This window comes from Arctopsyche grandis, chromosome 6, assembly GCF_051622035.1.
Source record: "Arctopsyche grandis isolate Sample6627 chromosome 6, ASM5162203v2, whole genome shotgun sequence".
Classification (NCBI taxonomy): Eukaryota; Metazoa; Arthropoda; class Insecta; order Trichoptera; family Hydropsychidae; genus Arctopsyche; species Arctopsyche grandis.
The window spans coordinates 13,660,410-13,682,570 of NC_135360.1; the positions used below are offsets into that span (position 1 = coordinate 13,660,410).

Below are 22,161 nucleotides of genomic sequence, written 5' to 3' on the forward strand. Positions count from 1 at the left end.
TCCTCTCTGATCTGACTGCGATCATCTGATTTTTGCCTAAGAAAAGATCCTGTTTGCACTTTTTCAGGCTACGGTTGTTCTTAATAGTGTCGATTAGTTTCTTTTTAAAATCCCTGACATCCCTCGCTATTCTTTTTTAATTTTCTAAGTTCCTCTTAATGCTTAATTAAGTTTCTTGTTTCCGCTGAAATTTTGCTTAACTTAATCTGTTTCCACCCAATTTCTTACCTGTTGAGTTTAGAACCGAGCTAATAATAGTGTTCAATTCTTCGATGTCTGCTTCTGGATTTAGTTTCGCGTATTCATTTCCAAGTTCGATTTCGAATTCCTTTTTGCTAGACCTTAGTTGAGCAAAATACTGCATCCTTTTATTCATTTTCTACGTTCGCATTTTGTATTAATCGCCATCTTGGCCATGACTTGGCCATGGCCATCTTGGCCATGACTTGGACATGAGTAGTTATTGGCAGCAACCAACATATGGTTGGTTGCTGCCAATAACTACTCAAAATACTAACGTCTTTAACTGGGGGCAGGATATTTGTTAGGATAAAATCGATTTTATTCCTATCTCCGTTGGGACTTTCCCAAGCAGGCCCGCGCTTACCATATGTACAAATGTGTGCAACGCACACAGGCGGCCGAAATATAAAGGCGACTGAAAGAAACGAGAGTCGAAAAAATTATATCCCTTAAAAAATACGAAACATGACATTGTATGTTTTAAAATGCATTTAGGTTGTCTTGTTGTATGCTTGTGGATTGCTGTTGCAAATTACAACTTGAAACACACTCGAACTATAATTCGGGGAAATAACGGGATATCATGTATAACTTCGGTCCGCATAGAGTTAGGTCTTTGCGACTGCCAGATGTATTTCTTCAACGATGTTGAATATTTGTTGGTCATCGAAAGAGGAATTTTTTTTTTACATTTTATACCAGGAAGGCCTTACAGGTAAACCCCAATGCGCCTTCCTGGCCAATTACAAACAACGCAGCATTTTTATTACACAAGACACTGAAAACTCGTAATTAAGGAGACATTTTATTGTACATTAATCAGACTCAAATAGTGGTGACATAGTGGTAGGAAGGTTTTTAGCCAATTTAATCGCGAACCGTTTCAACAATGAAATCAGAGAAATTGGCAAAGTCTGATAGGAAACGATCGACCTGGAGTCACAAATATCCAGGTCTGACCAGCAGCACTACAGATATACTCAGAAAAATTATTTTTCAATCGAGGTCAGCTCATGGGATTGAACCCGGCGCCTCTCAGTGTTTGGCAGAAGCTTAACGACTGAGCTATGCTGCTGGCTATGTCCTAGATGTGGGATTGGGAGTAAAAACACTAGATTTTCATGAATGAAATAGTAATGCTTTGGCAACAAGGCGGTTGCCAAGAGAGCTGGATCCGTGGGGCGCCCTACGCACCCTCGCCTATTTTTTTTATTATTATTAAATTATCAAAAACTATTAAAGATTGACCAGCGGTCAAGACCGGTCATTAAATTTAAGCATATTAACAATATAATATTAATTAGTGAATAAAATAAAGTTTGGTAGCGAAATACCAGACTTTAACACCAAAACAGGAAAAATTCGACTTAAGATTTATTTACATTAGTTTAGTATATGTTAAGAAGCTAATAACACTGTTCGACACGAAAAATGTTTCAGAGACGAGATATGACTTTTCTTATAGATCTATGCCCAGTGAACACGAATCTGGTAATAAAAAGTGTTGATTGGCTCGAGATTCGGAGATATATGTGTTTTTTAAATCGCGCGATTTTTCTATATCTTGGTGTTGTTTGGTCGATTTCTCAAAATCTGTTAATTTTCTGTTCAAAATGAATATTGGAATCTACAGTCGGGTATTTTATCTTTCATTTGTAGTACTTTTCAGCTTTCAAATCTCTCTAAGTAGTCGTCCAGTTAAAATCAAAAGTCAAAATTACGTATTTTCACTTGGGATTTTTTCCCACTGTTAATACTATATTATATTGAGTATTTTCTATTGAAACATGTTTATTAGGATAGTGTTCTGACCACACTATTTTTTGTTTTCGTTTAAAAGGGTTAACTGGAAGTGTGCTGAACTTTAAATCGGTAAAATTGCGAGCAAAAAGCTCGTACTAGTGTTTACTCGTATTGCACTTAATGTTTTTATTAATATGATTTATACAAATGCTGATAAAATTAAAGAGCGGCCGATTTAAGTTTGCACACAGGCGGCTGAACCCTAAGGCGCGGGCCTGCTCCCAAGTCCACTAATTGTTTATATTTTTCTTGAAAAATGAATAATGAATGAAAAAAGAGCCTATTGAGCTCTGTAAATTCTGTGAGGCGATCACCTCTCTCGTTTCTTTGGCCGGTTACCTAATGTTCTTTCCGTATCTGTCATCTGTCCTATTTTCGCGTTAGAGTCGCCCATAATTATTTTGAATTATATAAAGATAGAAAATTTTCTTATTTTGATTTTTATTTAAAACTCATCATGTGTCGATGATATTTTTCACTGATGTACATACATATGTATGTACGTTACCACTATCTAGCTTTTTTTTTTTTTAATTTTTGTGTTTTTTTTTTTAATTTGCACCTTTTTAAAAAAAAAAATTATGTTGGTTGTTTTATTGTTGAAGGTATTATAAAAAGAGAACAAAAATGGATCCGAGTAATATAGATTATGACACCAAATTCAAAGAAATGCAAGGGTATCTACCATTTTTGGAAGATCTCATAAATCGTCTAGAAAAAGCATCCGTCAGTGAATCTATCAAGGGGATTCAGTTGCCCAAAATAAAGTCATTAAAATCTTTATTATGTGACGTCGATAAAAGGTTAGATAAATTAATTTTTATATCTCATTTTTATTCGTATTATTTTATTTTATTGTATATTTTATAATCATTTTAACTGAGATTCAATTTTTTTTTACTTAAAATTGTTTTAGAATGAAAATTGAAAATCTCTTACGATGTGAACAAGTTTTAATAAAACTCAAAAGCAAAATTGCCAAGGTATGATCTGAATAATTAATTAAATATTAGCCTTGAATCTATGTATTTTAAAATAACAATAGTCTAATTATTTTCAGGATTCTGTAAATTGTAGCACTGAAGAAATTATTCAAAAAAACTCCGTATCCGAAACTCATAACAACTTATTAAATACAGAATTTGCAGCAAAAACAAGTATGAATTTTTATAAAGAATCAGCAGATGAAAAAATTCAAAATAAAAAAGAAAGTGAGAATATTATCTTACAGCCAACTACCGATAGTGATCTTCAAATGTGTCGTATTAAGTTAAAAGAATTGACAAAATCTTCACAGTCAAATTTACCTCAAAATTCTGTAAATATTAAATCATTTGAAAAAGAAATCCAAATTGTAACAGAAGCGTATTTAAATAGTCAAAAGAATGAACAGAAAGACTTCTCAGAAATAATATCAAAATCGGTTAACAGTATTTCCTTAAAATCAAACAGTATATGTAGTAACATATCAGAGTGCAGTAATTCTAGTTCTGACAAAATTTCAAGTAAATATCTAAAGCAAAATTCTCTTTTGAATGATATAATAAGAAAAGATATTTCAGTTTCTCCATATAGAAGGATTTCAAAAGACGATAAAAAAAAAAAAGCATATAGTCCAGATGAGAAAAGATATCGCAACAAATCCAAAAAATCGGAAAAATCGCATTTTAATGATAAGCGAAATAACTATCGCCGAGATTTAAGAAGTCGCTCAAAATCGAAAGATTCGCGCAGTCCGCAAAGGGCAAACGCACGTGAAAAGTATTTGGAAGACAAAAATAAAGATGTAACCAAGAAAATAAAAAATAAATCCAAACGTGATTTGTTTTCATCTCATACAAATAGCTCAGGAGAAAAAAAGAAATTGGACAATCCTGAAAATGAAAATGATCCAGATTCTAAAAGTAAATTGAATGAAATTATAACTTTGCATAATTTAAAAAAATTGAGGAAGCAATTGCTAAAACAACTAGCGATAGATAGTGAAATAACTAATTTGTGGGATGCTGTTAAAGAACCCAAAGAAATTGAAAGTGTTTCAAAAGAAAAGGATTTAGAAAAAATCGACAAAAAAATAAATGAAGAGATGCAGAATAACAAGTTATCTAACAATGTGCTTGATGTGTTTGAAAAAATTCAAACTATAGAAAATGAATCAAAAATCAAAGTTATTGAAACACAGTTAAAAGATTCAAACAATGAATCACAAGCAAAAATTGAAACAGAGTTAAAAGACACGAACAAGGTAAAAACCAGCGATCTGATTATTGATCCCACTATTTTTGAAGCTGAAAAAACTAATAAAAAGGTAAATGAATCGCAGTGTGAGAATTTAACAAAACTGCCAAATATTGTATTATGTGAAGGTACTAGTGAAATATCAACTAATGATAAAAATGGACAGAGTTATTCCTTTTCAAATGATATTACAAATATTTCAGTGACTGAACTTGATGTTATTGTTTCCAAAACGTTATCTTCTGAGCTTAAAGAAAGTTCGAACACGATTGACGAATTTACAAAAAAGTATTTGGCAGATGCTATTAAGCTAAAAGATTTAGTAACCACAGACCAAGATGCTTCACCTGATGTGGATAGTACATATATTGAAAAATCTGTGAGTCATGATGTCATTTCAGAAAATATCGATGAAAACAAAAGCGATTCCAAATTTTTGTCAAAGGCGAATACTATGCAAACAAAATTCGAACAAGATGTATTAGATGCCTTGATAAATGAAATTGCTGAGTCACCTACGATATTTCAAAATGTAGTACAAAAAATAGATAATGAAATGAATGGTAATTTATCTTCTAAAAAGCCTATTTCAGATACAGATATCAGTAATCAATTACAAAAAACAAGAAGAATCAGCTTAGAAAAATATAAAGAAAAATTACATTTCCCAGCTGCCCAGAGGGAAGTTGATTTGAAAGACTTTAATATTAAATACAAAAATCAAGTAGAAATTTTAAATAGAGTCTTAACACCTAAAGAAATTGAAAGATTTGATTCAGTTATTGAAAGTACTGTTGAAGACTCCATTGCGGATTGTGATCAAATTTTGGATGCTAAAAAAAAGACTACAGATTCTAATTTTGAACAAGCGTCAGAAGATATTGGACCTGAGTCTCCAGATTCTGCTAGTAGTTTCCAATACATAGAAATAAATTCTCCTGTACATCCTGGAGAAAATCGCACAAAAATGAACAGAGAAGCAATTCTTGAAAAATCTGAAATCTACACTAATATTGCTTCTAATTCTGATCAATCAACTTCATATAAGGAAAGTAACTATTCCCAACCGTTGATGTCTCCAATGCATTGGTCGTCTGATGCACCATTTAATACTAATGATTATTCGCCAATTTTGACAACAAGGGATTTTGTGGAGTTCCAAATGAGGAACCAATTTCCAAATTATCATAGTCAAACTAAAGATACTCCTAATGTTTTTCCTTCTACTAATGATTGTCTTATTACTATTCAGCCTACATTCAAATCTATACCAACACAATTAGGTGCTAATTCTTCTAAAAATAAAGTATTGGACGAATCTAGAACTTTGATATATCCACCACTAACAGCCAGGTTTAAAGTAGATTTCCCTGTTAGTGCAAATTATAGAGGGAAAAATCCAAAACCTCTCCTCGGTAAAACTTTTGTAAAAAAATCACTGAATTCAAATAAATTTGATGAAATACCTTGTTCACGTTCAAAAAATACAAATTTTGAAACCGAAAAGAATATTACTGAGATAAAAAGTAGTATTTTTCATAAATCGGACATAGAAAATGAGGATTCAAAAATTAGCAAAAATCCTTATCTAAAGCTGGCAAATATAAATGAATTGATGGATGAAAGGAAAAAATCAAATACTGTCGGAGGTGTAGAATCGTGCGATTCACTTATAGTCCAATCTAATAAATTGGAATCTATAGCAAATTGTGTATCAAAAATTGAATCCCAAGATCTGACATCTTTAATTCTGCTGAATAGAGAAGAAAAAATAGAAGCCCATATCAATGATACTATAAATAAAAAACCATTGCTACCAATTCCCAAATCACCCTTACTAATGGAACCTGCCAATTTATCACCCAGATTTTTGAATACCAATTTCGACAAATGCTATTCAAATAATTCCAATATTTCTGTAGAAAATCAGAATTCTCCTAATTCATTTCAAATGAAATCTATTTCTGTTCAAGATCCAAGATTGCGGAATAGATTTAAAGATACTTTTCAAAACGAGGATTCAAATCAAACAAATAATTTCGAAAATAATACAATAAAACAAACACTTTTAAGTAGTTTTACAAAATCTCCAAGTAACTTTCCGAAAATAAATGTGGCGTCTAATGATCCCAGGATTAAACGTTTGAAGGAAAAAACCAGCTGTAATTTATCAAATGATGATGATGACGACTCTAGTTCAAGAAGGCGTAGAAGGCGACAGAGACGATCCAGGTCGAGAGAAAAATATCGGGAACGGGACAGAAGTAGGCCAAAAAATAATTCTGATAGAATTAAACCGTTGCCTTTTAAGATTCCAAAAATCAAAAAAGATGTAGAGGAAAACAAAGAAATTAAGGCAAAATCTAGCTCAAAACACAATGAAGTTTCTTCACGGAAGAAAAATTTAAATGATGAAATGGAACTCGAAAAAACTAAAAATTTAAACAAAAATGTTGTTATAATTGATGAAACTGATACATTTGTTGTATATGATGAGATGGTTACGTATGATAAAAAAAGTAAAGAAACAAATGATTTAAAACCATCAAAAGATTCCTCTGCTAAGAAAAATATTCAAAAACAAAAAAACCACGGTGGAGTATCTCAGAAAGAATTGGCTTTGAATAAATTTGAAGATAAAAATGAAATTGCCCTTCCAAAAATAATAACCAAAGAGAACATTTCTGATAAAGATAATGTTTCCTCCGAGCATCATAAATTGTCAGAAAATGAAACTAAAAATATATCTTTACGTGTTATGGCAAATCAAGAAGAAAGTGTTTTGATAAAAAATGATAAGGAAACTGATAAAAGTGATGATTCATTTAAAATTCATGTTAATGACAAAGCAAATGAAAATACAGACTTGTCTACACCTTCGTATAATAAATTTGAAGATTCTTTACCGAGTGAAATATTTGTTAAAAAGGAAATTATCCATGATAAAAAAATAATGATTTGTGAAAATGACAATAGTGTTGAAAATTTAGAAAACCCAGATTCAAATGAAAATTTAAAAAACATTGCTATAAAAAAAACAATTGAAAAGTCTGTAAATAAAATGAATAAAAACTGTGAAAGTAATCCTAGTACAAAAAATGATACTACAGACAGAATATTGGATATAAATACTGATAACTCATTTGAAGAGGTGATTAACACTAATTTAAAACAATCAGGAAATACAGGCGAGTCAGTATTGCTAGAAGACGATTCCAAAAAATTGAGAACTGATTTATCAAAAGATAATGTGAACAATTTGGAATCTGAACCAATTCCATCATCAACATTAACAGATGAAAAATTGGATAAAGATGTAAATTTCAGTATTTCGTGTAGTAACGAAAAGCAAGAATTAGAATGTAAACCTGAAAATGTGTCAGTTCAGGAAAACAACCAAGACCTTTTTAGTAGTTTGGTGTCTGTATTGGAAGATAAAAAAAAATTGTTGGAAATGTTAACGCTTCTTTCACAGAAAAGTGAAAACATTCCCCAAAAAATTTTGAAAAAACTAGAATTACTGACAGAAATCGACTCTGAAGATGATTCTGACAATAAAGATACACTAGACTCGGAAAATTCTCTACTGAGTAGTAATTCCCAGGAACAAACGCCAGGAACCGTCACTGTAGCAAAATTCAATGAGGAAAATTCATTTAAAAATGTATTTTGTTCTTCAAAAGAAGAAACACCAAACACGAAAACAAATGACTACCATGCAAATAATCTTAGAACGAAAGGTAGTAGGTCAAAAAGTAAAGCAAGAAACGAGGTTGAATTACTTCGTGATGCACTTCCAGAAATTTTTATAAATAAGGGTGGTCTCAATCCTGCTGGTATCAGGATGTGTAGAATAATGAAAGAATTTAACAGTGACAATGTTGAAGAGGAGGATTCTAGACGGACTACTAGGCAAAGTTTAGTAAAGAAAGATTCTGTGAAGCAAAATACAAAAACTGAACCAAAAAAAGTAGCAAAACCAACTAAATCGTTGAATGATAATGATCAAATATTAGTTATGCAAAAAGAACCAATTATACTTTTGGAAAAAACTTGCATTAATATAATTTCATCAGGAAATGAAACAAAAGATGAAAGTAAAAATGATTCACCTCTTGCATCAAAACATAATCTTTTAACAGACGAAAAGGCTAACAATAGCGAGGTCAATTATTTGAAGATTAAACCTTGTCCCAAATCAAAAAAAAAGAATTACATAAATGATTTGAATATTACGTTACCAACGAATGATAATAATACGGTTGAGAAAATTGATGAAAACGTAAAAGAAACTATTTCCTCTTCAACTGTGCCCATCCCAAAAGTTTTAAAAAGAAAATTGAACAAGGAAGAAGATGATTTAAATTTTGTAGATAATGTTGCAGATAATGAAAAGAAAGACGTTTCACCGGTAAGAAAAAATATTAAAAAGAAGAAAAGGACTAGATGGCAAACAGGAATTTTCACTAAAAAATATTCAAAAAACAAGCGTAATAATGCTGCATCTACTGATAACCTGTGTGATCGATCATACCATTTTGAAAATGGAATTAATGAATACACATGTAAATATTGTGATAGACGCAGTGATAAAATTGTCAAACATTATAAAGAAAAACACCCTCAGTCCGAAGTGCTTATATCAAGATTAAATCCAGCTACAGCTCAAGATGCGATCAAAGAAGCTTCAATTGAAATACAATTTGAATATTCTGTTATTAGACAATCTAAATATTTATATCAGTGCAAGTTTTGTCACATTCTAATCAATAAGTTTTCAAATTTTTTTAGTCATGTTGTATTTTCGCATACTGGAGAGTATAATTTAAAGAACGCTCGTATAAATAGATCGGCTAAAATTGACCCAGAGAATGATAAAAATGTATATATTCCTAATATAATTGGATACATATGTGAAATTTGCAACTTTGTACAAATTGAAAAAAAAAATTTAGAAAAACACGTATCTTTAAGGCATCCTACTGAAAAGTGCAACATGGTTGAGATTAATTTATCTGTGCTTAAAATTCCGGATGATTCTGAAAATAATAAGACAGAATCTGATAGTATGACAAATGTAAAGGGTAAAAAACCCAAAAATAAAAAACAACGGGCTAAAAGAGGGAAAAATAAAATTGTGATGGACGAAGAAAACAAAAGTCTAACAGGGAGCTTGAATGAATCTGAAACTACTGATATAAGTATTAATAAAGATATTTTGGTAAACATGAAATGCGATGAAACTTTATCAGAGGGATCATTCAGTGATAATTTCGAAAATGGTGTGTTTTCACTTTCTGGGAAAGCATCCATATTTTCGAACGAGTTCGACATAACTGGAATGAATTCAATAGGCGAACTTGATATAAAAGAAGAGCCAATTGAAGAAATTGAGAAAGACCAATCTTTTGAAGAAATGTCATTCCCAAACTGCATCAATGTAAAAGAAGAACCTTTACCAGACTATGAGCATGGAACTAGTGCTTCATTTGACAAGAGCTATCCACCCGAATTGAGTAGTATGTGGGTTTCTATTGGAGAATTGAGGGCAAGAATTATTTCAAGTTCTAAAATCGAACTGTATTGTTCCATCAAAGGCTGCCGTTATAGAGTTGATAGCTTATCAATTTTTACTAATCATATACAAACTGATCACATTCATGAGAAGTGGAATGGTTATTGTGAATTATGTGAAAATCCACTAGAGAATTCTGACTATGGTATAGCGTTGCAACATTTAGTTGTCCATCACATGAAATATAATTATATTGACTTATCCTCTTTGAATCAAAAAGTTGATACAGACCAGTCTGCTTTGAAAATTAAAGTCATTCCAAAGATTAACGTCCGTCGAATGTCTGATCTTATCGATGATTCTGATAGAAATTCGCCAAGTTCCGCCATGTTTCCCCAGCTCAGAATCGAAAACGTTGTGAGCCTAAATCCTGACAGCTCAAACATAAACCAAATGAATACACCTCAGTCAGATCCTGCAAGTAATTCGGAATATACTACTGAATACGCTGATAAAGAAACTGGTTTCTTGAATAGAACCTCTGCAAGCACACGGGAAAATTTCATTTTTCATCAAGGTGTCAAAGTAATGTATGCAACTACAAAATTATATCAATGTGCTTTAGAAAGCTGCACTATTTCTACAGATGATTCTAATTTATTTGTACAACATCTACGTTTACATTTTAAAAACTCAAATATAAATAAACCTGATTCATCTTGGAAACGTTGTATATATTGTAAAGAAGAATTCGAAAAAGGGATTAGTCTGACAAAACATATATTGCAAGAGCATGGAGCGTCTCAATTCTCATGTAGTGAATGCTATTTTCGTTCTCCGTCATATGTTTTAACATTTATGCATTCAACATGGATGCATTTTAAAAATAAAAATTACTCTGAGCGAGTTCTCTATTCACCAGTCCACAATAGTTACAACAATGAAAATCAAAACTCTGATGTGTTACCAAAAGAAACGTGTGTCCCTACCTTCATCTGTACATATAGTGAGTATTTTTAATACTGTTATTTATAATGATTTGTTACTATGCATTATAGTAAACCGCATAGCTTTGTAAATATTTATAACTTTTCGATCACTATTAATGCATAAAACTTGTTTTTTTATTTGCAGAAGGTAAAAAAGAATGCGGAAAGAAATTAGACACACCCGGATTGTTTTTAAAACATTTGATTGAAGCTAACCACAATGCTCCAATGTGCTGTCAATATTGCCGTAGCTCAGAATTGCAACCTTCAGGAATCTTATCACATCTGTATTCGCGTCACCATTACAATTTATACAGATGTGCTTATTGTATATATGGCACTGATATGCTAAAATTGATGATAAATCATTTATTACATCATCACTTCAGCCGAAAATCAATCTACTATTTTTGTAATAATATTTTAAAAACACAGGTAATTATTTTAATATTATTCCATGTAATATAACATTTATAAACGAATTTACTAATGGAACGCAAATGAAATATTTCATTAAGAATATTATGGGCTTTCAATGACTAATATCGAAAAATCTTTAATTTAATTATTAAAGTTCATTCACAAATACAGAGTTTAAAAATGTGAATATGAGAATACATATGTATGAATGTATCTCCACGTCCTCGTTTCTTTTACTAATGTCGTTCAGCGTTTGTATTTACCATCACGAACGAGTTGTTTTCATATTAATAGAATGTTTTTAATATTTTTACAAATGACATTCTAAAATTGAACAAGCAATTTCTTTGCCAGTTTCACAAAGTATGTATTATACATACATTTATATCGATTCATCATTTAAGTACATATTACCATGACGATCTATTTTTAAGATAAACAAACTTGATGTTATTTCTTACAACTTTTGATTGATTATATGTCATATAGTTGCTGTAGGAAATAATTGTCTGTCCAATATGACATTTGTGGAATGTCTTGTTGATAAAACTAATCCACAACTGAAGCTTTTAAATTTATGAAAAATTAATGTATTATGTATATTTGATAAACCAATGATTGCATCTAAACTCTTAGAATTTTTTTAATATTCTATAGATATCGTTAGGGATGTTATTCTGAAAATAGCTAAATAAAAAAGTGGGCAGCTATTTAGTTGTTTTGGAACTATTTTCACATTTATAAATTTGACTATTTTTAAGTTTGAAAATATGCATAAACATATCCTTTATATTTTTGCCATTTTATATAACATTTATTCATACTTTTTTTTACATTTAAATCGCTTGTTGGTATGTACCTTTTAAATATTTTTTTACCTTAACCTTTTAATATTTTTAGGACAAGGCTACTAAACCATCATCGGCAAATATAATTGAAGTGAATATAGATGATGACATTCAAAACCATTTGAAAGATATTTTTAAAATGCGTGTACTCCGGGATGGTACTCTTGACAGGGTAAACGCAGTGGAATCAAAAGCAACAACAGATACTTGCTTGGAACTCTCAACAAATTCCAGTGAAAATACTTTTGGATTAAAGGATATGGACAATGAAGATGGATCATTTTCTTCGGAATTGGTGAAGATTTTAGTTGAAAAATATTCCTCCAAAGAATACAAATCTAATTCGACACAAAATATGCCAAATTCTAAAGTTCAACAAGTAAATACAAATGATGATATAATTATCTTAGATGAGGATGATGATAATGACACAAATACCATCACGAAAAAATCATGTTTAGATAATGCGTATACTAAAGATAATTTTGAAAATATATTCATGGAGGAACCGATAACCCCAAAATCTTCAGCACCAAAAGAAGTATCTACATCCCCAAATTCGAATTTTTCCTTTGAATATCAAGAATTATCAGAAACTGTAATTTCTACGGAGAAGAAATCTTCAGACTGTATTAAAGAATCTAATAAACTTTCTGGATTTTCTGGAAAAGATTTATTTAGATGTGGTTTTGAAAGCTGCAGTTTTTCGTGCGATTCATCTAGGGAGTTTTTAAATCATTCTATGTCATGCAGTGAACACCATAGTCGTGATTTTAAATGTTATCACTGTAAGAAAAAATTTGCAACTATTAATATCTTACTCGCTCACATGTGCAGTCATGGTGAATATCGATATAAATGCAGTATTTGTGATTTTTCTTGTGCTATTCGGATACAATGTACAGGACATATGAAAACTGCTCATAATGTCTTTGCTATGGAAACTATACCTGTTGATCCTTTAAAGACAAATCATTATACTGATTTTTTCACTGTTATCCCCACAAACGATAAAGAAAGGGTTGAAAAAAAATCTACCGCCAAACTTGCGAAGATCACTAAGAAAAAAGTGAAAAATGTTAGTGGCAAAAAAACAATTGCAGAAAAAAAGAAAATTAAATTTGGACCTGGAGATATTTCTGCTTTACCAATTTTTCCGATTTTACAAGAAAATATTTTTTGTTCTGTTTGTTCATTTTGTACTAAAGTCACATCTAATATGCTAAGACATCTACAACTGCATGAAAGTGAAATAGCTGTACCGACCGTAGCTCCAGTTAATCCAGTACCCCATTTACAAACTAACGAAATGCATTTCGATAAAATGACGAATCTTGCTCTTAGTTCAAATATGGATCGTTTGCCAATGCAAAGAAATAGTACAATTCCAAAATTAGATATTCCTAAATTTGTTTCTATAAAAGATCGTTTTGTTTGTGGCTCCGAAAATTGTCGATACATATCTGTCGATGAAAGAATGCTAGAAATTCATTGGAAAACACTTCACATGGATGAATATGTATTTCATTGTGAACATTGTCAAAAAAGTATGCCAGCTCAAAATGATCCTAAATTACGAACTAAGATTACTGACCATCTTAGACTCCATGGCGAGAAACTGTATGGATGTGATAGTTGCCATTTTCTTCACCATTCACTGAATGCTATTAATTTACATAATTTGGATATCCATGGAGGCGTATCTAAAATTGTTACATTGAGAGCTGATTCTGAAACTTCGGCTGCAGAAGTCAATCCTTGGAAATGCAAACTTTGTTCTGCAACAAGATTTAGTAAGAAACTTATAGTAAAACATTGTGTAAATCTGCATTCCGGTCCTTACAGATGTACATTTTGTTCTCATCCTACTCGAACAAAAGTTTTAATGAATGAGCATTATAAACGTAATCATCCTGATGCTGCCTCTATGGAACCTGATTTTATTTGTTACAAAGACAATTCAAATGAGTCTGTTGAATGTGATTCTCCCATCAAAGAAAAGCCAAGAAAAAGACGATCAACGTCAATTGATGATAAAGATTACTTAAATTCAGAAAAACCACAAGCGAAAAAAACAAAATTGGTAAAAAACAAAAGTAAAACGCAGGATTCTGTGAAAACTAGTGACATGGAAATTCATGAAGGTAAGCAAAAATTATAGAATAATAATATGGTAATAATACATATAATACAATATTTTATACTTACATATTAAGTATATCGGAAAGTTCCGTCTGATAATGTCATCTCAGGCTTTTAACAAAAATGTCTATTGATTAAATTAATTTACAGCATCGCAATTCTGTATGAATTCCAACAAAGCAAAAATGTTCCAAAAGTGTGAGGACATTTGGTGAACTTTTTTATATACATATGTAGTAACGCAATAGTTGGACCTAGCGATATTTGTTTAAAAATTCAAAATTTTGTGTATTACTTTTATGTCTCGTTATTAGGAGTACCCTTGAGTGTAGAAGTTAAGTAGTTTCAGTGAGAGTGAAACTTTGACTCAGATGTTTGCATATATAGCGGATATAAATAAATAAGACTTCTCAATGAACTAAATATTTTACTTTGGGGGCTTTGCATATATATATGTACATATATGTACATATATAAGTTTATATTGAAAAAATTGACAGATATTTTCCAAAAAAAACCTTATTCATCGGGATATATGAGTTTCCAAAGGTTGGAGTTTGGTCATCATAGATAGAAGAATTTCTACTGACTTTTATTTCAGCCAACTCTATCAGCAAAATATTTCTCGTTTTAATCAATTCACATGTGTAAAAAGGCTGTAAACCACTGCTATGTATGTTAGTTGTATGAACATATGTATGTTACTTGTATGTTATGTACATACATATATACATAACTTCATACATATGTACATAAACATGCATATATGTGATTTATAAATATTTTATAGTCATTTTTATATTAATTATTATCTTATAAAAAATAGCTGTTTCAAAAACTGTGTACTTCTTTTTTTTTCGAAAATACATAAATATATGTATGTATATCTTTTTAGCTGATGAAAAATCATCTCAGATTGAGGAACCCTTTCATGGTGAATATAAATGTCCATATTGCAAGAACTTTAAGTCCAAAAAAGAGGAACCAATGAGAGTACATCAATATGAAGAATTAAATTATAGAAGGTAAATTTATTTTTCTACATATATTTTAAGGGAATATTTTTATATTTATACAATATAAAAATCCATATAACAAAAATATAATTAATTTTTCATTTACTAGATGGTGCTGTGATCAATGTGGTTATAAATCATTTGATCAAGATAAAATAAAAACACACTCATTGGTAGAACATCATATAACAAATGCTCCCATTAAATTGGCTCCGAACCTAGAAATTGAAAAACGAGTTGAAAATAATCTAAAAATACAACGGCATAATGCATCTGGAAATAATGTTTCATCAAATCTAAGAAGTAACGAGGCTAAGACTTTGATAATGTCTGAAATTGAAGAAATAAAAATTGAATGTGAACAGAATAGTAAAACTTTTGAACTTTGTGCCGATGCTTTGCCCAAAACTTGTACAGAAGATTCCAATTTGGAAATTCACAATGATGATAGTGATGATGAGGGTAAACTAATAATTTGTGAATCAGTAAGAATTGAAAACCCATCAGAAATAAATGAAGACATAACAAAAAAAATAAACGGTGAAAATAAATCCATTTATTCCTGTGACTTTTGCGAGTTCACAACTTTGTACAAACAAAGTATAACAAATCACAATAAACGACATTGGAAGGTTAAGCCCTTGAAGTGTAAATATTGTAGTGGACAATTTGTATTAAAAAAAGATATATTTGCACATCACACAAGATATCATCACGATAAGCCTTTTGAAATAGTGCATAATGATATGCCTACGGTTCCTGAAATCATAAAATTACCAAAAGTACAACAACAATTAAAAAAGCAATTTGAATTGAAAACCCCCACATCCCACATATGCTTGAATTGCAAAACATCTGTTTCAATCGATGAAATTGAATCTCATCGTTTGTTGTGTCATCCCGATCAGACTAATTTGATTGTGTCAAAAACGCATCCAGTATATAAATGTAGTATTTGCAGAGACTATTTTCCAGACAATGCTTCTATTAAGTCGCATTTCCAAAGCGCTCATCCAGATTCTGAAATATATTATGAGTTGTGTAAATTCCCCTCTCCGAGTATAAAACCTCCCCAAAAAACATTCTTATGTGCATATTGCACCAGAAGATTTGAAAACTTTAGCTCTTTAGCTGATCACCATAAAAGTTTTCATCAGCACAAAACAATTGGCATAATTCCACTTACATCAGCCCAAATACAAGATACTGGAGAAGTGAAAAAAGAAATCTCATTCTCAGAAAAATCATACGAATGTGTAGTTTCGTCTTGTGATTTTAAAGCTGATAGTTTGAGTGTGCTAAGAAGACATGTTAGAGATCATTATTATATTTTTCAATGTGCATTATGCCGCAAAAGCTTTCAATACAGTGTTTTTTATGTTGAACATTGCAAAGATGAACATAATACTGAGGGTTGTCTTCCTAAATCATTAGTGAACAAACAAGCGGAGGTTTTGGATCGTGTTGTTCAAATTGATAGATTGTTAAACTACGTTGAATCTAATCAACGGAGTGAGAATAATTCTGCTAAAAATTCTTCTGAACCTTCATGCAGTGCTACTGTTAATTCTTCCGGTAAAATAAAGCAAGTTGCAAGAAAATCAACAACTCAAATAAATTTTTCATCTTATGAAAAGAAAAAAATAGAAATCACAGAATGTGAAAGCATGGCTGACATTGCTGATATTGAAAATGTATTCGAAATTGAACGAAACAATATTTCTATTGAAGTGAAAAAAGAGATAGACGATGATGACGTTCAAATTATAGATATATAACATTAAATTTATTCATCTGTTATATCTCTGACATTGACTTATTCTGAAGTGTGATATATGTGTGTATATTGTATATATTATCTAATACAGTTAAGTATTTTTTTGTATTAATTAACGGTATTATATATTTTTATTTTATTATATGATAAGTTACACAGATGAAAATATGGATAAAGTAATAAGTATGAGATTTTGACTGAATACAAATCGGTGAAAAAATTTCTTATGAACAATACTTTATCAAGTGTTACTTTCTATATAAGTGAAGCAAAAAAAATAAATTAAGGACGTACTTTCTTATTTTATTATGTTCAATATTACAATATTATTGCATGAAGCGCTTATATTTGACATTAATTTTGTTTTTTTTTTAAACCTGGTTATTTCTGTATAGGTCATTATCAATCTTAATGATGTGCAGCTATGTATATATAAATTTAAAAGAAATGTTATTTGTTCATTCGTGTAATAGTTACTTTTATCTTGAGTGAAAAATACGCCTTTTTATACCATTTACATAACCTTTGTGTAGGAAAGTTTGTTATAAAAACTGCTTCCAATATGTACATACAATAAATTTTACAAATTATTTAATGATTATCTTAAACTTATTCCAACTCACCGAAATAAAACCTGGTATATCCTAATAATTTCCTAGGCTCGTTTACCGAAAATAAAAATATCTGCGATACATTATATATACTAAACTTATAAAAATTATCACTAGTAGTGAAAAAGAGCACGAAAGCATAAGTACTTGTCTAGACTCTAAAGTGCGCCACTTACAAATACAGTACACTTTCGATTATCCGGGCTAATGCTGGGCAGGGAGGGCACGGATAATCCGAATCGTCAAATTTTGACTCGGTTTCGAGTAAAATATATTAACACAAATTTTTGTTTCATAATTTTAATACTCATTATTTATTAAGAAAAACGCTTATAGTTGAGCAGATGTGTGGCCGTTAGTACTAATGATGCCAAAATATAAAAAAAATCTAGTCAACCAGCCAGACGAAGCATTGTCTACTAATCCTAATTTTTCATGAAAAAACTTGGCTATTTCCATACACATTTGATCGCTAATTGGTATTCCTTCTGCTCATTTTTGATTTAACTATATGAGTATAGTTGCAACCAAATCTTCGTATCTTGACATTTTCATACTTTTTCGCACTTGACGAAAACGGCCCTCATCGTACTGTGGGAATCTCGTCACATTCATCAAAACATTTACTGCGACGCAGAATACATTCCCAAAACCAGTCGAAGCACACCTGCAGCCATTATATTAAACTCAAGCGGAACAAAACCAGTCGAAGCACACCTGCAGCCATTAAACTAAACTCAAGCGGAACGCCCCTACCAGTCGAGCGGAACCAAAACGGTCGAAGCACACCGCAGCCATTAAACTACATCGAGCGGAACGGCGTCAATCATTCCAGAAAATTCTACCCCTCGACAAAAGCACATTCCTTGCTTACGCATCAACAACCACCACCATGGGTCAGGTGATTCCAGAAACACTATAAAAGGAGGTACAACCCAAACAACGCCAGTCGACCCACAGCAGCAAGCGTCGACACACAGCAACAAGCGCCGACACACAACAGCGGACCAGCCGAACAACGAGCCAGCGACACACTGCCGCAACCAGAGACCTTCTGAACATAGCCGAACAACGAGCCAGCAACACACTGCCGCATCCAGAGACCTTCTGAATATAGCCGAACGACGAGCCAGCAACACACTGCCGCATCCAGAGACCTTCTGAACATAGCCGAATGCCGAGCCAGCAACACACTGCCGCATCCAGAGACCTTCTGAACATAGCTGAATGCCGAGCCAGCGACACTCTACCATATCCAGAGACCGCTGAACGACATACTTTTGCCCAAATATAATACCTTTGTACAACCATAGACAAACAATAAAACTTTATTAAAACAAGCACAACAGTGTTTCGTTAGGCTGGGATACGGTCAACACACAGTACCCCGCCTACAGTACCATCAGTCTACCCACATCAAGACCCGCTGTCGACCTGTTCCAGTGCACTTGACGAAAACAGTCCTCATCGCACGTCGTCAACCATCGGTCTTCAACAACATCAACAAGATGTCAAAGCAACAAGCTTCAGCGCAATCAACAACATCAACAAGATGTCGAAGCAACGAGCTTCACCACGACAGACAACAACAGCCCTCATCGCACGTCGTCAACCAACGGCCCACGCTCATCAAGACCCGCCGAAGCAACGAGCTTCAGCGCAACAGACGACAACAGCCTTCATCGCACGTCGTCAACCATCGGTCTTCACAACATCAACATGATGTCGAAGCAACAAGCTTCAGCACAGTTGACGGAAATAGCCCTCATTGCAATTCGTCATACAACGATCTTCGAACATCAAAACAAAAGCAGTTAAACTTGACACTGGCCTACGCCGGAATCTCAACAAGGATTCACCGTGACCTACGTCAATCACCACCAGCTGCTCGTCTCATCGTAGTGCAACACTTGCAAGTTTACCCATCACGACAAGCGATGCACAACAAGTACCACACAGCGCTACATTCCTACATACCTTAAATTCTCGTTACCACTGGCGGAGAACTATGTAGGAATATAGTACAACTTGTGCTAATATATCAAAACCAGCGATCTCATCATCGATCCTGTCCAAAGCCGCATAACTCAAGGGCAGCGACCCTTCGACCATTCCAGAAAAAAGAGTTCATCGTTCGATCGTAAAACAAACGATACCCCACAGTGATGTCATCAGGATACCGAACACACGTGTCGTAAAAAGAAATTTACTCGTGGCAAACGAACGACGCCGACCCCAGCTATACTGCACGCGCCTCATAAATCGGTCAACGCACGCACCGAATGCACGCGCATCGAAAATAGGTCACACGTGTTTCTAACACACATGTTCTGAAAACGAAGACAAAGCATTTGCACGCGACACGCTCCAACCCGAAACGTATATAAAGCAACGCAGCAGCCCACAACACTAGAGTGAATCTCTGGAGTTCAACCAGATCACATCTCCGAAGAAACCTCTTCGTACATACAATAACCATTGTATCAATTGAACGAAAATAAACGATCCTCTTTCAAACTCAACTGAATTTCCATAGGCCGGGAAACGGTCGAAACCTTTCACCCGTCCTATAATTGGTGACCACCGACTACATAATTGGTGATTACTAAATTGGTGACCACCGACTACTAAATTGGTGATCACTAAAGTATGTTGACCTTATCCCGGTCTAACGAAACACATGTTGTGTAGTTTGTAAGAAGATCTTTATTGCTCGATAAATACATTTGTTATTGTATTGACGACGAAGTATAAATGTAATGTATGTTGCTTCGCGGAGTGAGCCATGTTCGAGGTGCTGAAGCTCAGTGGCGTTGATTCTGTTGATCTGGCAGTGCGACAGTTTCTGTTTCAGTTATACACGCAGTCGCGTGCGGTTGTCCTTGTCTAGGGTTGTTCTGCTTGATTAGAAGTGCATTCCAGAGGGGTGCGGACATATGCGTGACGTGGGAGTATGCGTGTGTATTGATATCGATAATGAATAAGTACGCGATGCGATATATCCCTACAATAACATATAACTTTATTTTTATTCGTGTTTGAATTTCTTTTCGAAACCACCCGTTGAAATCAACGGGCACAACACTAGTACCCCATATTGCCAATGTCACAAAAACTAGCTGTTATATTGTAAAAAATATCAATACACTTATATCCGGTGGTGTAGTGCTAATTAGTAAAAAAGGCACTACACCAAAGTTTTGGAGCGCTGAACTTATCTCCCCTCTGTTAAATTTCTTCGAACTGGCTAGTATAGATTTTTGTGTAAGGGAAAAAAATGTTTGAAAATTTATTTTCAAATAAATACGCAAGTTTATTAGTTTTTGAATTTTGAGGGTTGAAATACCGTCATGAATTAAAACATGTTTGGGAAAGTAATAGCTAGGTACAAAAAAGGTATTATAGAACAGGTGGTCGAGTGAAAGGTTTCGACCGTTTCCCGGCCTATGGAAATTCAGTTGAGTTTGAAAGAGGATCGTTTATTTGCGTTCAATTGGTACAATGGTTATTGTATGTACGAAGAGGTTTCTTCGGAGAAGTGATCTGTTTGAACTCCAGAAGCTCACTCTGCCGGTGGAGGTTGCTGCGTTGCTTTATAAACGTTTTGGGTTGAAGTGTGTCGTGTGCACATCTTTTGTTCTTGGTACTCGCGCTGCCCTAGTTATGCTGCGAGCGTGGTTTTATGGGTTCATACGCCTGGACGTAGTTCGTGGTTTTTATGGGTTCAGTGTGTTCTTCCTTTGTTTCCCAGACACGTGTATAGAAACACGTGTCGACCTTTTGACGAGGCGAGCGTGTGCCATGCGTTAATTACTTTCCTGGATATGTGTCGCAGTGACCTGATGAGATCATTTCAGTTGTACTATATGCCTACAGTATAATGAAAGTGTCGAACTGATACTGCAGTTCCAAGTTGAAAGATTTAAAAATAAAACTAAAATATTTTTCTTTATTCTATTAGAATTGAAAATTCTTGCAAGTTTCAAGCGAATAGCTTGAAGTAGGGATTCATAATTTAAAAAAAATAAACTTAATACAAATAAAAGTTATATATTTTTATTCTCTTTTAATATTGGAAACATGAAATCTACATTTAACATAAGAGGGGCGCGCCCCGGCTCGAAAAACTTCCACTACACCACTGCTTATACCACATTGAAAGTTTTGTGCTTTTACTTTATTTTGTCGTTCGTTATTGGTTTGATGATTATTGCCCACACAGCGCTCGCCCAAAAGTCACTAAAATCTCTATAACGGAACATCTGGCAGCCGAAAAGTCCATCATAATATTGTCTTTTCCAATTTCAAATCCAATTACCGTTGATACATAGTCGAAGCGTAATAACCAATTTTTGAGCGTGAAACGCGAGACTCACTACTAAACAAATACATACATACCTTCATTGGAGAGAGAAGTCAGAGTTTTTATTTTTTTTACTAAACCTTATAACTAAAATTGCGAGTGGTCAAAAACTATATTATTGGCTAACGATTGCAGTGTTTCCCCTTTATATATTTTTTATTAAATTGCTCGAAAGCACCACCATTACAATAGTATC

The 22,161-nt window shown here is 32.8% G+C and overlaps 1 protein-coding gene across 1 annotated transcript in view; it reads left to right on the top strand.

The window, feature by feature from the left end:
* Positions 1 to 17,582, top strand: part of LOC143912738 (uncharacterized) — a 30,435-nt gene extending 12,853 nt beyond the window's left edge. The window contains exons 2-9 of the mRNA XM_077432086.1: positions 2,652 to 2,849; positions 2,963 to 3,029; positions 3,107 to 4,412; positions 4,488 to 10,805; positions 10,934 to 11,223; positions 12,109 to 14,200; positions 15,094 to 15,223; positions 15,324 to 17,582. Coding sequence (XP_077288212.1) covers positions 2,652 to 2,849; positions 2,963 to 3,029; positions 3,107 to 4,412; positions 4,488 to 10,805; positions 10,934 to 11,223; positions 12,109 to 14,200; positions 15,094 to 15,223; positions 15,324 to 16,992 — 12,070 coding nt within the window. The 3' untranslated portion in view covers positions 16,993 to 17,582. The remainder of the gene's footprint in view (positions 1 to 2,651; positions 2,850 to 2,962; positions 3,030 to 3,106; positions 4,413 to 4,487; positions 10,806 to 10,933; positions 11,224 to 12,108; positions 14,201 to 15,093; positions 15,224 to 15,323) is intronic.
* The last annotated feature ends 4,579 nt before the right edge of the window (positions 17,583 to 22,161 follow it).